The sequence below is a fragment of the Pyxicephalus adspersus genome, chromosome 2, assembly GCF_032062135.1.
Source record: "Pyxicephalus adspersus chromosome 2, UCB_Pads_2.0, whole genome shotgun sequence".
Taxonomy (NCBI): Eukaryota; Metazoa; Chordata; class Amphibia; order Anura; family Pyxicephalidae; genus Pyxicephalus; species Pyxicephalus adspersus.
In genome coordinates, this window is record NC_092859.1 from 84,011,083 (window position 1) to 84,029,166 (window position 18,084).

General features: G+C 36.1%; 1 protein-coding gene across 1 annotated transcript in view; it reads right to left on the reverse strand.

The window, feature by feature from the left end:
* Nucleotides 1-3,149: 3,149 nt before the first annotated feature.
* The window catches only part of TMCC3 (transmembrane and coiled-coil domain family 3), a 47,529-nt gene continuing 32,594 nt past the window's right edge, over nucleotides 3,150-18,084 (reverse strand). Inside the window, exons 3-4 of the mRNA XM_072401262.1 lie at nucleotides 7,563-7,698; nucleotides 3,150-4,120 (exon numbers count right to left, since the gene is read on the reverse strand). Of these exons, the coding sequence (XP_072257363.1) occupies nucleotides 3,818-4,120; nucleotides 7,563-7,698 (439 nt within the window). The 3' untranslated portion in view covers nucleotides 3,150-3,817. The remainder of the gene's footprint in view (nucleotides 4,121-7,562; nucleotides 7,699-18,084) is intronic.

Genomic DNA, 18,084 nt, shown 5'->3' on the forward strand with positions numbered 1-18,084 from the left:
TAAACAAATAGAGGCAACATATAATCCCTTGGTCTTATAGTATTTGTGATCTGTAAAATATGACCGAAAATTACAAATAACATGACTACTCCTACTTAGAACAGAGGAGCAAAACAACCGACTTCTTTCTGGCCACCAAATGGTTATAGCCATAGCAAGGGTTGGAACCGTGTGTGTAGAGGCAGTGATTGGCTACCTCCCACAGATCCCACCTATGAAGCCAATAGTGACCACCCCATTTTTATGGGTATTTAAGCATTTTTATTAACAAATGTGCATTGGAAAAAGCTTTAAAGTAAATCAGTCTTTATGTCAGCTTTTAAGTATACTCGATTTACTGGGAATCATCTTGTATGTCCATTGAGGTCTATATCATGGCTAGAAGGAGAATAGACTTTGCAGAGCTTTTTATGTTTTAAAATGTTCTACCTGTTTGCATGAACGAGTTTAATGTGCAAGTCAAATTTAACTCTTTTAAGAATAGGTGGTGCTTTACAAATTGTGATACAATATTTGAATTGGGATTGTACTCCAAACTAAATTCTTTGTTGATTTTCTGACTACATTGCATCCAGCAGAGCACAGGGAAAAAAGCATGCTGACAATAGGTAGAATATATTTTGGAAATTTAATATTTTGTGAATGATGCCACAGACAATGTATAACTTAAAAATTTGCTTAATTTGGTGTTTTCAACCCTTCACTTTTCCATGAATGTGGTCATGTGCATTTTATTTGGGGTGCCAAAGTACCATCACAGCCAAAAAAATGTATTTTAATGAAGTGTACCACATGCATGGCATATGTGTCATAGTGAGCCGCAACATTGTAGGCCATGAAACATACTGTATTTGTAAATAAGGTATATTCCTTATACAATAGTCTTGTCCAAAATCACATGTAAAAGACACTGGAAAAACTGCAGCCACCTCAAAGTGAAACTGAATGTTTTTTTTTTTATTTTACGTTTGGTATCCCTGTGTTAATTAAACAATATTTAAAGTGTTTGTTTCTTTTCCTAGTAATGTCCCTGACCCCCTCCTCAATCTAGCACCATTAATCTTATACCTTTAGGCCCCTTAGAGGACAAATTATCATAGCTAAAATTTGTTTGTAAAAAAGCTGGCAAGATAAAGGCCCCTTTTCACTGAAGTAAAATATTTTCTGGCCTATATAAAATATATGTATTAGAATATAAATCTGTGTACCTAAATATTTTTTTAATCAGATTTCAGTACCAAAATATCATATTCTTTATTGGCTTTCAAGGGCTTTGCTAAAACGTTAATTAGGTGTGCTAATGCAATTTTGTTTTATTTGTGAAAACTGATAAACATCTTCTATGCTAATGCATAAAAACTATGTAAGACTGGATCATTCATTGTCAAATCAATCAAACTTTTGGGATATAAAATCCTTCAAAGAAGACATGTATAGTGCAAGATCTCATCAACAAAAAATCAATGTGTGTTTGTAGTGCAGAATAACTGCTGGCATGCAAATCTCTAGCCTATTCATCCTATTTAATCTTCATTGACTTGACCAGTGTCCTTTATCGTGACTGGTCCCTGGTGTCCGCAGAAAACAAACAGGAACTATAGTTGGCCAGCAAGCACTCCTAAAGCTTCTGAATATAGCAAAAGTTTTGTTCTTCTTGACATGCTCTGGGATTTTTTTTATTTTCCTCTAAATTTACAGCACTGTTGTGATTAGTGTTTCTGGCGTACAATGATGTCAAACTTTTTCTAGGTTGTTAGTGGTTTTGCCCACTCTGAATAGTTGAATTGTAATAAATATTTGTTAGGGGTTGGGGCAATTTTTTTTTTTTTTTGGGTGGTGCATTCACTTACCCAGGGCAGGGTCTGTTGACAGATATGTTGTAGAAGATGACCCATTTCCCTTTTTGTATTTTTGTCCTAATGCTAGGTGCTCTGGTCCTCTTTTTTTCTCTGCCCCTTCTCTTAAGGTTAAAAATAGTTAAACTGTTACCGGAATGGATGGGAAGTTTTATTTATTTGTGCACTGTGAGCATGTAGTGCGGTCAAAATAAAAACAAGCATTTGGCATTATGGTCCTATTAGAAACTGGGTACATGCAGTGGGAGGATGGGTAAAAGGGGTCCCATTCTTCTCAACTTTCATCCTTATGGATTTCATGCCTCTCCAGAGCAATAGTATTCCAACCTACTTGTCCATTCTATGTCACCTGCCTTTCTTTCTGTTGGATAAAGAATGTTATAAAGAAACTTTCCTCTAAATACACTATATCGGCATACAGAATAAACAAATAGCTATTTCCTTTTGCATAATTCACGTAACGGAAAAAAAAAACTGTTTTCACAGCTTTGAAATATGCAACTCGTGCCTAAAATTTAACTGTACATACATGAAAGACTGAATGCTACAATGGTTTAAATCCTTTCTGTGTAAATGACTACTCAGTGTAAACATTGCGGATTACATACTCTATACTGGCAGGGCAACAAATATATACTTCATGAATATTAAACCTCTGTACAAAGACTTGATATTACACAAAATAGCCACTCCAAACATCCCTCCATAAATTAAGCCACCCAGACTACAAACAGCATCAGCTTGGCTAGAAATGTCACGTTCAATAAGTTCTAGTCTGGAGGAAGGCTGCAGTGTTGTCATTATTTTGAGGTGGGGCTCTAACCAAATAGGAAAAAAAAAAAAAAAAAACAAACAAAAAAACTAAATGCTTATTTTAGTCGTCCACAAATCCCTGTGTTTGGCTAACTTTTAAGTCCAACTTGCCATTGTGCATCAATCTTTTCCCGTGTTGGGTCTCTTCTACTAAAAGAATAAAAAAGGCCTCGCTGACGAACCTACTACACACATCACTAAAAACTTTGTAGTTAATGATAGATATGTAATTGCATCAAAAGAAATGTGTGAATGTGATTAGTGACTTGTTTATTCATTGTATTCGTTTATTTTAAATCTGCTTGCATGTTGTAGAAAAAAACTTTTCAGCAAGTTTTGTAAGAAAGAAGTGGGTTTTCCTGAGACAATTTTGAAATAGATTAGAAATTGTGCAGTTTATTTAGGACTATATTGCCCTGAAGTCCAAAGGATCTAAACCATCTATTAAAAGCATTTGTTGTAGTGAAGTATTAAGAAATATATTGGGCTTTTTTTTTTATTAGACATAGGTGTGTGGTGTTTGACATAAACAAGTTATAATCTTTCAGGTGCGGGTTTTAAAATGAGGAAAAAATCTGGATGGCAAACACAGGTACAGCAACTTTCACCATGTCATTTTACAAGAACAAAGCTCCTTCTTTGGTGCCTCCCCTGATGTTCATGTTCTTTTTGACAACGTTCAAGTTTTGAAGTCATTGTATAGAAATAGGGATTTAAACATTCTGTTACAGTTAAATGCAAAAACAATGCACAAGTGAATGTACTTAAACAAACATTGTATTAAACAAACGTCCCATTGAGTTTCTTTTACCAAACCTGACAAATATTACAGTAACCAAGATAACCTTTGGTAGGCAAAATCAACTGTACATGAAGCAAAGATATGCACAACAGAGATCCACAGGACAAACACAATGATTGTTGATGCTTCTTGCATGGAATATCCACCTTTACTGGTTTCTCTCCTCACAGCTGTCACCTAAAGAAAGGAATTCATTTATGCAACTTTAAGGCAACATATGAAAGTTAGCATGCCAAAAGTGGTTTAAATAAACAGTCTACAAAGCAATGTAGAAATAGAGAAATAAATCCACTTAAAAGGCAACTTCTAGTCTTTATAGGAAGTTTGTTCACACAGGCCAAAGTGTTCATCTCGACAACATAAGCCGTTCTAAAGCACCTACTATGTGGTCCCAGTTTTTACAAAAAATTGCAAACAGTGTTACTGCAAAAAAAGTGCAAAAGACGTGGAAACGGCTCCTCATCATTGGTGCTGTGAACTTTGCAATAGTTGACACACAAACCAGGACAACAGTGATTAAGGCCACAAGTATGTTTATACATTTGCCCAAGAGTACTTTGGCATTCACTGTTTCAGACTGAACAGCTAACTGTTCTTGCTGGTGCAACTCCAGTTTGGAGACACGGGTCTGGCAGGATTCCAAAGCTTCCTATTAAAGACAAAGAGAATAAAAATAAAGTTAATATTGCCCGTTGTGGTCATATAAGTTCATACAAGTCATGCTACAAAACTACTACACAGAGAATGTTGCTTATGCTAAAACAGATCATAGGCAGGCAGGCAGGTCATAGCATCTTAAGCAAGAAGTCCAACCCCATATAAAACACTTGTACTCTATTTGTTAATGTTTCATCTAAGAATCACATTATATTTATTAGATGTGTGAATCCTGGGAGGAGCTATGGATAACAAACCCAATAAATAGATCAAAGTCTTGTACAGATGCTCAATCATTGCACCCAAAAAACCAATCGCCTGTGATTGTTTAGGGTGACTGTAGGAACAAACAATTCTTGTACAGACATTATACAGTTTATGTTTTATCAAGAAGAGAGAAGGGATATTGAGTGCAAGGCTTCCCAGGGTGTCCTCCAGCTTAGTAAAATAGCTGTCATTTATAAGGGTGGTATGGTAAGCTATGTCAAGAGACAGTTGTACTAACAATAGACTTTCTTCTGAGATGATCATAGGCCACTGTTTTGGGTTAGGAAAATCTAGTATCTGTACACAGCCTAATTACAGAACCATAATTAGAAAAAATGTTGGTCTGCAACCAAATACCAGAACCCCCCCTCTTCAAGACCAAACAAGACCCAAGTCACAGGAGGGTGCAGTCTGTTAATTAATGTGAACAAGACAAAAACATAGTACCCATTCCATTATGTGTCAGATCCTGTGTGGCATTAAGATAACGTATTTTCAGTTCAGTTGTCTACTGATAAATAACAAAAACAAAGGCAGGGAGGAAAGAAATAAATGACATGAAAATAGAGGAGATCCTAATTCCAAGTCAATACACTGAAAAAACTAGATGTCACTACTGATAAAAGTGGTTGTTTTCTGGTTGATAGGGTGGCCCACTGGCTCCAAAGTCATTACTGATCTAACCTGTGACAAGTTTACAGATCAGGAAAGTAAGGAATACTTCCTAGTCAGAGGCTCAAAGTATTGAAACTAGCACATTCAGAATGAGAGGTCAGAAATAGTTCCCCCGTCGTGTAAACATAGGTTTACAAGATTTTGTAGATCTAATTCCAGTCATAATCAATTTGTAGAGTGTAAGAACTTGGTTGGACTTGACATGAATAGGCATATTCAAATAACCCTAAATATAAATGTGATGATTACTTTTTGATATGCAACATAACTCTTTATGTCCCTAAGATGTTCATTTCTCCTGCAAATATATGTACAGAATAGGAAACATACAGCTCTCTATTTCCTATCATTTTACATTTTAATTGATACAATTACAAATATTTGAGATTTAAATTACAATTATTTGAGGTTTAAATCAAGAAACATTCTAATCACTTGGTAAGGAATGTACAGTGCACTCTGTTTTAACTATGTACATATTGTGATAAATTTTTACTTCTTATACAGCAATAATTTTAAACAAAAATACAAGAACCTAGTTTGTAAAGGTAACATTATCAGTTATGCTGACCATATGGTGCAACAATTAAACACAGCTTGCAGCAAAGGTGTAATCCATATGTTATGAATAAGATAATAAGCAAGATGTAAAATTCAGAATGATTAATATACTTAAAATGTAATAGATGGTGTTTTTGACCATCAAAAGCATTTAGTACTGAACACAGGTTTTCTAAAAATCCTGCTAAAAAGTGTCAACTGGAATTGGGAGATGTAACATGCAAATGCCATGTACCTATTTGTGCATAGGTGCAGCATTGGGAATACTGGTATTCCTGTAACCTGTGCCAGGGAGACATAAACCCATCTGTTAGCCATATATAGATTAGGTTTTAAAAATAAATGTGAATAATATATTTTAGTAAATGCTCTTCCTAAACCCTCATAAAAACCAAGGGTTATTTGAAAGAAAGACCTCAGATTGCAGATTTCAGCCTACCAAATGGCAGAGAACTGCAGTACCCCTATTGTTCACATAAGTGTTTCTCTTGCATTTTTAACATGGGGGACCCCCTTGAGATAAGTTTCAGGTCTTCAGGGAACCCCTGCTTAAATTACTATATCCATAGCTCATAGTACATTAAAGACACAAAAAGATCCACGGTAGCTGTTAAACTGACCTAAGAGCCACAAACTGCTCATTGCTCAAGGAATTCCTGGCAACCTCTGGAGGAACCCTGGGCTTCATGGAATTTGGAATGGTAAACACTGGTTTATATCATAGGAACCTGAGCTTGTCAAATGCAAAGACTTATATGGGCTGTCAACTGAAGCCATGCAGTCTTGTACTTCTATAAGCCTATACAGGTAGTCCCCGAGTTAAAGACATCTGGCAAATGGACGACTCCTAGATACCAACAGGGCTTCCCTGCTTGCTTGTGTGCAGGATAAAGGCTTGATGGGGGGGCGGGGGGCAGTTTGCATGGCTTGCAGAAGAAGTCTTTTGATTGTAACTCTTTAATGACCAAGGCAAACTCTGCAGTTGTTTCTTTTTGCATATCAAAGCACAGCTTGTTCCAGAAGTTAATGAATGTCTAGGTTCCATAAAGTTCTTTTTTTGCTTTGTTTGTGGTTAATTCACAGTGAGCATTTTATACAGTAACCGACACTACACAGCCTAAAAACATGTTGGGACAAACATCTGTCCTAATTGCATTTAATAAAATAATGTACCTGTTCCAACTTACATACAAATTCAACTTAAGAACAAACCTACAGTCCCCATGTAAACCCAGGGACCACCTGTACAGCCATGTAACCACAGCACTTGACCCAATGCAGGGCTGCTGGAATAGAAGATGGTATAATCAGACGTTGTTTTCAGTGTTTGGAAAATTCTTGGAGACAAAAATGTAATATGAGTTCCACTTACAAGCTCTCTGATGGTTGCAAAAATATGTATTTTACAATTTCCTTTTATTATCGGGCTTATTTTTCTACTGAGGTAAACCGGTCATGATAGAGACTGCTACAATTGAGCATTCCTGCTTAATAATGCTAACTGCTTGCCACTCTGACCTAAAGCTTTAATATTTTGAATTGATAAATCTGGAGCAAGCATTCAGAAACAGACTTCTAATTGACTGCTAATCCCTGATCGGCATATTTGTTCTAGGTAAATACTTTTAAAGCATTAAAGCCAATGGTTTGGCACAACAGCCAGGCAAACAGAATTTCCACAAGGAAGGCAGCCCCAGTATGTTTCTAAAAAAATTGTCACAAACCTAGGCAATTCAAACTGATTATATGATGAAAGAAGCAAAAGTAAAGCTTAATACACTTTCAATAACCTTTTCCATTCTGCGCCTTTATTCTTATTGCTGCTTGCTCATGACACTACAGAACAAAGGTTATAGTAAGGCTCCTGGTTCACATTTTTCTGTGAAGTTTAAAACAAATTATTGCTGCTGCCATTGTATAGCAGATCTTACCTGAATATCCCTGGACCTTTCATAAGCTTGATAAGCAACCTTTTCTTCAATGCTCGCCAGATCTTGTTTCAAATTTGTTGTCTCATGCTGGTGAAGGTCAGTCAGATCATTAAGCTGGTCTTCAAGTCTTTCATACCTATAAAAGTTAAAAAAAGGAGTTAAAAACGACCGGAAATCTTGTTTTTTAAGATAAAGAATGTTATTTCAGGCTCTTATAGCTGTAACCAATCGCACAGCTGAAGAATTACATTTCTTTCTACGCAAACCAGGTCATACCTTCAGACTGGGCACTGCATGGTTTCACTTAAAGATATTTATGGATCAAACGCTTGCTCGAATGTTCTACCTAAAAGGTTCAACTGCTAAGAAAAGAAAGACTATGTAAGAAATCCCATGTGCCTAATTATTTTTTTTTCAGAGGCAGAACAAAAATATGGTTCTGGCTGCTTGCTACAAAACTTAATATACATACGGCAATTAATTTTTTTTAAAACTATTAATCCTAATCTGATACATAGTTTTACAGTGCTATCACTCTCAAGACTTACAGTGCTATAGTATGAAACTCTCAATATGTTTCACCAAACATTTATTTCATGGCACCTGATGTAATGTGTCATTTTAAACATACATTGTGAGCCTATATGCTGATCCACTACTGGATAGAAATATATTTTCATCTACAAATATAGGCTTCATACGATTCCTAGGTTTAGGCAGACTAGAATGCAGAATGCATTCTGCATAGTAAACAGTAATTTACATAAAGAGGATCAGTAGTTTTAAATTTATGAGGCAGAAAAACTCAATGGTGCCTCCTTCTGATCCTCACTGCGAAGGGTCCTGAAATCCCTGGCTTAGCCCCAGCTACCTGCATCCCACCTGTAAAGGCTGAAAGTTTCATAATCCTGCAAACATGACCAAATGGTCTTATAATACATAAATTACTAAAAATGGAGAGTACATGTATGCCCCATTGATATATATTTATTGCTTTCCAATGTACTTCAACATAACATCCATCCCCATAATTGTAGTAATTCCAAGTATGTTTTATTTATGCTATATTTTTCACCTAAAACCATAAAAACTTTGTGATTATAGCTAAGCTGATCCATTTTCATGAATCCTGACTTGCATATTCTTCACTATAACAGTTTAGGGTTACAGTGGTGTACTGGAACATAAGAAACATACAATAAATATAAAGTGGGAACCCAAATGTAATATTTAGTTGTTTGATTGCTTGAGAGGGGCAATTAATCTAAATACTTCTCATGCCTCCTGCAAATACCTTTCAAAGGAAGCCCCTTTGCCTTGTAGAGCCTTTTATTTGTATTATATAGACCATGGGTTCCCAGGGGTGATCGTGATCTATCAGTCGAACGCAAAGGCAATCCGAGTTGATCGCAGAAGCCTGGCTTACCCCTCCCTGCTGTCTACTAGTAGCCGGGCTGCACGTCTATAGGGATCCTGGGGATGTCTTTCTGTGTGAGAAGGCTCTGTGTAACAGTGGGGAGTGGGGAGGGAGGTAGAGAAGGCGAGAGGACAGTCTGAGGTGAGCAGTGCTGGGTGGTTTCTTGTGCAGCACGTCATTCTCCTATGACAGGTGAGCTGTAGCTTTCCTGTCACTATAGTCTTGTAGTGCAATGACTGTGCAATGTTCTGCCATTCAATGTCTCGTTAGCTCCAGTCACTTCTGTGTCATACTCCGTATATATAAAAATTAATACGTTTAGCATTTTTATTGTTGGTAGATCATTTTGATTTGGTCATTTAAAAAGTAGCTCACGAGCCAAAAAATTTGGGCACCCCTAATATAGACAGTGCAAATTAGTCTATGAGAAGCCAATGAGTCAACAAGCCCACCAAACTCTACTCATTTGGAATTTCATTTTAAATTGACTGACTCTGTAATGATACTGTATAAGGTTTCCTAGCCAACTAAAAGGAAGTGCCAAAAATATTTTGCTACTGCGATTAGAAGTAAAGACTAATTATTCATTTTTTTAGATACATTTCCAGGCACTGTTTCCAAGGAAAGGGTTTTTACAAGAACAAGATATACTAATTGTAATCCTATTTGGTCAGCAATAAAATATACACCAAATCAGAAAAAAAATATTATATTTCTAGTCATGAAGGCAGCAATGCACCCATTTTTTTATCTATCTATTCTAAAGTTTCCTGGTCCAGTGAGGTATTTGAAATATCCTTATATAGATGTAAAATCAAAGATTTACATTATAAAAGGCCAACACAGGCTACTTAAGTTGTCTGACAAAAATTTGCATACTCAAACTTTGTATGCATTGTATGTCTACGAAGACGAAAACTTTGGTTTTCCCAGGGTCTAATAACCCACAAGAAATAAAACTATACACAGCAACCAGTATCCATCATCTTCTGATCACATCTTGAATATTTCTGAAACAGTACATTGTTAATTAAAATCATTTCCTTTGTGGCTGAATTTTTTTTTCATAATTAAAGTCTACTCTAATTACAATGCAATATGAACCAACAAATCAGCCTGGGGAATTGAGTTTTAAAGGATCCACTAATGTTAAATTTTTAGGTCTGATAAACACAGCTCAACAAAAAAAATTCACATGCCAAGGATTTTTTAATATATTTAGTGTATTTCAGGTCTGCTGAATACAGAAGTGAAATCAGTTTCATTGAGTTGACACTAGTTCTTGTGATACAAGAATCGGATTATTATCAATCTTTAGTTACACTGATGTTTTGCATTTTATATATTAAATGTAGCATTTTTTCATGAAACTTTAATTTGCCTTCTTTTTATTTATACATCTGCTTTTTTTTTTTTTATAGAAATAGGAGTTCTTCAGGAGGAAGTTGTTTAAATGACCCTAATGTAAGAAACATTACAGAATTTATGTAACAAGCATATCTTGCATATTTTGGTATTAAACTGGGGGACAAAGATAAGTATTGGGCTCCCCATATAGTATGCAAAACTTGTGTAGAGTGTCGACATCAGTGGAAAAATGAAAAACTGAAAAGATTGAAATCGGTTGTACCTTTGGTATGGTGAGAGCACAAAATTCATCATAATGATTGTTGATTTTGTGCTGTGAATGTAAAAGGTTTCAATCGTTACAAGAAAAACGTGTGAGTACCCCGATTTGTAATCAGCAAGATGACCTGTGTGGCATGGTGCTGATGTTCCCATACCAGTGTTCAGTACACTCCCTGATATTCCTGTATCTGACATGGAGGACATACAGGGTTTGGAGTGTAATCCAGGAGTTAGCAGTGGAAGTGAATTTGAAGGAAGTGTTTCATCAAACCAGCAGTTCTCCCAAGAAGAGCTCAATGATTTATTATGTGACCTAAGTCTGCCAAAACAAGCATCTAAACTTTTAGCATCCAGGCTAAAAGAAAAGAACTGTCTGAGATCGGAAGTTAAAATAACGGCTTGTAGGACAAGAGAGGTGACACTCCTACCATATTTCAGAGGTGATGGGGACTTCGTTGTAACCAGGGCTGAGGAGTCCGAGACAATTTTGGGTACCTGGAGTCGGGGGCGATAAAAATGTGCTGATTTCAACTCCTGATAAATTTAAATTATAAATAAAAAAAATACAGCAAGTTTAAATGTCCTATTTCACAAACAATAGTCAAAATTAAGAACTTCTCTGATGTAAGAATAAAGCCCAGTGCATATTTCTATTTCTACTAGTGTGAAATGTGTAATGATATAGGTGTAGGTGAGTGCTATGGCCTGATGTGTGTTCAGGTGTCCTGTCTGCACTCTCCATATATGCTCCCATCCAGGGCTGAACTTTAAAATCATTTTGCCGACCACCTACTACTAAGAAGTTAGTAAGGTGGCCCCTCTGGCCCTGGAGCCTCCCACTGCCCTGTCTTCAGCAGAAGATCAGCAAACAAAGATAAAGGCAGCAGCCTCTGCTCAACTTCCTCTGTCTGCTAAAAGACCCTAGAAGAACAGCTTTTTGGATTCAACTGTAAGTGTTCATGTTTATTTTAAAACTGCATGGCTGCTTGTGTGTGATATGATGGAAGACTGTGTGCATGCTTCTGGATAAAACTGCAGGGCTAGGTCTATGTTTGTGTGTATGGTGCAGGAATGCATGCATTTTTTGTGTACAGTGCTTATTGTGTGTATGTTTCTGAGTAAAATGTAGGGCTCTGTGTTGTGTGTTTAGTCTATATGTTTGTGCATGTTTTTCTTTATAGGACAAATTATATCTAAGTTTAGTGCAGAACTTTAGCCTATTTGTGTGTATAGTGCTGTGTTGTATGTATGTTTGCAATAGTGCAGGACTATGTGTTTAAATCAAATGTGACAGATAATGCTTCTAATAATATGTTGAGCACAACTGAGAAAATGAATAAAGTAGATTAGGAAAGTGACAGACAGATATTAAAGGAAGACTATGTATTAGAGAAAAAGAAAGTGAAGAGAATAGTGACATTTTGGATAACATTGTTGAAGAAGTATCTAAGCATACTACTATTCAACATATGCGCTGTTCATACTCTGCAACTTGGAATAAGAGATCGATTGAACAATTGTCATGCAAAGTAACTGTTGCAGCCAGAGCCCCAAAAACATATGCCATTTTGGATCAAACATTACGCTGGGGAAGCACTTATTTGATGTTAAAGTGTTTGCTTGAACTAAAAGACTTTCCTGAAAAACTGGACAATGAAAATATTTTATTAACTGAAAGCCAGTGGACACAAGCAAAAGCACTGGAAAATCTACTTTCTAACGCTTTTACTGTCACCAAGAGCTTGCAATCTGAAGATTTAACACCTGGTAAATTCTTCTTGAAATGGAAAAGCTTGAAATATTGCCTAAACAAAAGTGGAGGGTTATTAACTAATGGCATTTTACCTTCAATGAAGAAAAGAGAGAATCTCTTAATGGATAATCAAATCTTGTTAGCTGCTATTTTTGTTGATCCAATGAACTGAATTTTGTTGAGCGATGACCAGACTGCATACTGCAAGAAAGGCCCTCTAAGATGTAGCAGTTCGCATGAAGGAATTACTACCTGGAACACCACCAACTGGATGAAGCTATAAGCACTGGTAACTCAGGATCATCCTCTTTAAATGAGGAATTAGACTTTGATTCCTATTTGGACAAAATGGAACCTTCAACAGTAAAGCGACGTTGCATATGCGTGAAAGATAAACGACCAGAAAATATCCAAATAAAAAGATTCCAGCAGGAGTTTGTAAATAATTAAAAGAAGTAGAAAAGTATTATCACTCATCAAAACTGACTGTGGAAGAAGCCATCCTTGTTTATCCCGGGATCATTAGTGATGTTGCTAAAACTGTATCAGCAATGCCACCCTCCCAAGTCAGTGTTGAAAGACTATTTTCAGCTCTAAAAATAAGTCAGTCAGATTTAAGAGCTTCAATGAAAGAAGATCTGGCAGAAGCAATTCTGTTTCTTAGAACAATATATTGAGTTAGTTTTGGATTGAATCTAACAGCTATTCTACAAGGGGGTGCTGAGAAGATTACAACCCAAAACCATTGTTATCTGGGAGGCATCACTTCCATTCAGATAACTGTCTACCACTCTTTGATGTTCTGCATTACTTAATACTCTGGCCATAAGGGTAAGTGCAATACTAAATATAAAGCTAACAACTTTGAAGACAAAAAGATGAAAAATACTGTTATTTTAAAAATTAGTATAAATCCCTAAAATAAAGATTTAATTTTAAAATTATATAAAGTAAAAAACATAATAATTGAAAAATTATCAATTTATTTCATATATTTTTATTAAGATATTTTTATTAATAGTAAAAATATTGTGTTACATTTAATTTATAATAAAAATGTATTGATTTATGATAAATTAGGGAGTCTACATTTTTTGTGCAGTTTGGTTGCAAAAGTGTAAAGATAAAATGAGAAACCCTGTAAATACAGAGGAGTCGGAGTCGAAGGATTTATCTACCAACTCCAAAGACCTGGTTGTAACAATCCTGGACTACTAAGCCTATATGGGAGTACCAGAATACCGAGCAGAAGACTGATGGCTTTTCATTTACAGTTCAACTTTAAGTTAGAAATCTGTTTTACTGCATAATGGCAACTGCTTTGCATCAATTCTAATTGGTCACCCAACAAAACTTGAAGAATATGAAAATATCAAAATGGTTTCACAAAAGCTTTGTTATCATGAACACCAATGGTCCATATGTGTTGATTTAAAAATGTTGAACTTCCTACTTGAACAGCAAAGTTGATACACAAAGTACCCATGTTTCATTTGCTTGTGGGATATCAGAGCAAAGCAGGATCACTGGAAAAAAGTGACATGGCCTCCAAGGGAAAACATGAAAAAAGGTGCAGCAAACATTAACGAGCCAATTGCTGAGAAAGTAAAAAATCATTCTCCCTCCACTACACATAAAGTTAATTTATTTAATTTTGTATACGTAGGCATATCTAGTTTGTTTTGCTTAATTTTCATGTTTCATTAGTTTTCTATGAGGTTATTATTGAGGTCATTATTTCAAAAACTTTAGCCAGTCTAACAAAACCAATAATATATTTAGTAGCAGTGCATCAAACATAACCTAAAATGACTTTAATCTGTTTGGCAAGAAAATGTTTGTTGACCAATGTAATTAAAGCAACATCTTACAGTATGTACCAAAAAATCTAAAAAACACAAGTTGTCCTAAATATTTCTCCTATTTTATTCAGTAAACATCAAAATATTAGACAGGATATAGAAAGATAGATAAATTGTGTAATTATATTTACAAAGTTGCATAGTAAACCAAATATTTAAGCCAGGGCTGTCCAACAAACAGCCTGCAGGATCTAATTTCGAGGCACAAAGGGCATTTGGGCAAATTACCAGTCGTCTTTTCTCCTCTCCACACTTGTCTCTTGTTGCCATCAGCTGCCAATTTGTGATTGTGTGTGGGATGAAACATATAATAAAGTAAAATTGGGCACCCCAAAATATATATATGTATAAACTCCTAATTTTAATATGCTATTAAAATAGCAATAGCAATTTTGATTGGCCAATCCGAAAGACATAGCTCCTTCGCATTTGCATGGGGAGATCATTAATTCCTGGCAGATACAATTTCTTTATTGCAGATGGGCCTTAATCTGTCTCTTGTGCAACAAAGAACAGTACCACTCACAATTTGTAGCGTAGTATAGTCTCGCTTTAATAGAACTGGTCATTTGTATATCAGAACATGGCATTCCTGCTTACAGAAGACATTAAAGAAATATGCAAGCCACTATTACAAACTTCTATCAGTTGAACTCCAGAAAAACAAGCTTACACATGTGGCATATACATGATTTATTTCACCTCCCTGAGACTGTTAAACTTGTTAAGTAAATCTTGTAATTAGGAGAAACCCTATCAGACAGCACAGCCAAGTCTATACCATGTCTGCTCTATTTATTGCTATTAAGTTACAGATTCAGTGCAAGAACCGGGAAAAGTAGTTGCAGTATATTGATGAGGTCATCCATGTCCACCCCCCCCCAATAAACGTGTTCTTTCTGATAGCATTGCTATAAACCAATTCAGGCCAATTGGCTGAACAGGAGGGTGCGTACTTTCAAGGACCTACTCTTCATAGGTTGTATGGGAGGCCAATATCAACACAGATTCAGACACATGCTCATTTTATGTAAAGACTAAGAAAATGTTTTCAATCAGCTGCAATAAAATAACCCAAAGAATTCAGTGTTATCCCTGAACAATCTGTTTCAAGCATGAAGTCAGCTTACAGGCATTTATGGGCACTAATGATTTTATTGCTAGCCAGCACTGACATTGGTAAACAAGTATTGAGATAATAAACTATTTTTATAAAGTAGTGTAATGATATATTAGGGAGTGTTAAACTTGCATTGAGTCACAGTATGTCAAAAGGCACAGGAAATTACTGTAGGTCAAGGACTTTTACTTTCAAAAATTTCCAGTCTGAACAACCGATTGAGAATGTTCCTAGACTCTTCTAGACTGACCCAAAAATATGTGTAGTTTAAAACCAGATTTCCTGTCTCATGCATTCTAAAGCAGCCAAGGACAACCAAGAGTAGCATGGTAAATTTTTAAGGTGTGGCTGTGATGAAAGCAGATTTGGGCAATATCAAGCCATATGAGAGTCAGTTCTAAAATAATTTACATATAAAGTTCTCATCACAAACCAATATTACAACACATTGGGGAATCTTTGTGACTGAAAACATAGACCCTCTCTCTACACATTATTACCTACACAGGACCTGCTCATATATGTCTGGCCCAAGCCAATTGGACTCAAGTGGCCTATCAGCTCCTTACAGCACTGCATAAAATGTTATTAGGATAGTATATTATTATTCATATTTTAGGACAGTATAGTTTATATTAAATGAACACATCTTTAATTATTATTTCAGGGTTTATATTAGGAATTAACCTACATATCACATTTATCTATTTTTCTTTAATGACACTGGGGAACACATTTTTTATACTTGTTTTTTTACTAAATTTTTGGGTGGTGAATCCAGAAATGACCCCAGTTTCTTGCTATCACAACCAGTGTTTACTGTTTATTTAAATGTATTTTTTTCATACAAAGGATTTGTTGTTACTCAAATTATTTTTTTTTTTTTTTTAAAATTAAAAATTTGAAAATTTATTAGGTAAAGAATAAAAGTAAAAATTTAAAGCATAAAGCTTTTCCTGCACTGTTCAGTGTTAGGACAACCCAGCTGGATGCTCCAACAACAATCAGCCATCATATGTACATCCCATCTACCCTGATACCTTCCTTCCATGACCTTCAAATCTTGGTGGAATCGTTCACCTTGCTCATCACTGACTGCACCAAGGTTTTCCGGGAAGTTAGAAAGATGGCTATGCAGAAAATGCACCTTGATGCTCATATTGCAACCAAGCATTTTGTAGCTCTCCAAGAGTTTCCGGACAAATTCTGTGTAATTATTTGCTCCTGTGTTTCCAAGAAAGTCCTTGCCAATGGCTTTGAATGATAACCAAGCATTCTTTTTGACTTCTGACATTGTTCTGATGAAATGTTCATCTTTGATGAGCTGCCGAATCTGTGGACCATCAAACACACCGGTCTTTATTTTTTCAGCTGACAGGCTAGGAAATGCCAATGAGGTACTGAAACATTCTCCTTCAGTTAGCAAAGCTTTAAAAAACTGCTTCATCAGGCCCAGTTTCATGTGCAGAGGTGGGAATATAATATTCTTTCTATCAACAAGTGGCTCATGTAGAATGTTTGGATCACCTGGTTTTAGGGCAGATCTTGGAGGCAAATTCCTTTCCACCCATTGCCTCTCACGAGCTCTGCTGTCCCACATGCACAGATAACAGGGATACTTGGTGTATACACATTGCTCAGCAAGAAGGAAGCATACCATTTTAAGGTCAACACAGATGACCCAATTGTGTTGGTGATATTGCAACAACTCATTGACTCTTTATATCTGGATATTCTTCACAAAGACAAACTGAATAGCCAATTGGGACTGACCCAAATATATTGCCATTGTGAAGGAGGACTTTAAGCTCCGCTTTGAGCTATCGATGAATAGTCGCCATTCAGTAGAGGTAAAGATTGGAATTCCTAATTCCTCCATTAAACCAGGTATGTTATGACAATACACAAAGCCACTGTCAGTTCTAAAGTACTGTAGAAATGCAAATTCTCTGGTTCGAAAGTACGATACCTTTGTTCCCTTTTCAAGTAAGTTTTTCTCACGCAGTCTTGATGCTAGGAGTTCTGAAGCCTTCTTCGATAGTCCCAAATCACGTGCCAAATCACTCAACTCATGCTGATCAAATCCCCTATGAACAGAGTTCTCTTCAGTTTCAAACTCTTCATCATTGTTGTCACCTAGTTCATCACCATAATCATATTCTTCAAGAGAGGGAAGTGTAACGAAAACTGGCACTGGGATTTCATCTGAACGAGCCACTGGGCGTATAGTCGATGGTAGACTAGGATACTCTATGTTACATTTATTTTTTGTTATTTCCTGAAGTTTTCACTGTACAAAAGTAACAGTCACTGAAATGTTCTCCTGGCTCTTACCAAACCATAGGTATACCAAATGGCAGCTAAGCACGTGTTTCCTTTGTCCACATCCGTAAACCCTCACATTGTTTGCCCACTTATGAGGGGCCCAAGACTTATGTCAATCACCAAGTTTAACTTTGAAATATACCAAATAGGCTTGCTCTACAAATGTGCTGATGTTCGCCCTTTGACTGGGAATGGCGAAACTGCCACAGATATAACAAAATGAATCAGGGCTGTTTAGGCATTTAAAACAAGAAACAGCAGAGCAAGACATGATCTGAAAGAAAGGAAATACGTGTGTAAGCACAAAAATAAAATTTGCTTATTCACTACGTAGAGCAGCACACAACCTCTGACCACACTGTGTGTAAATGAATAGCCTATACAAATTCACGCTACAGTAATAGCATTAATATAAG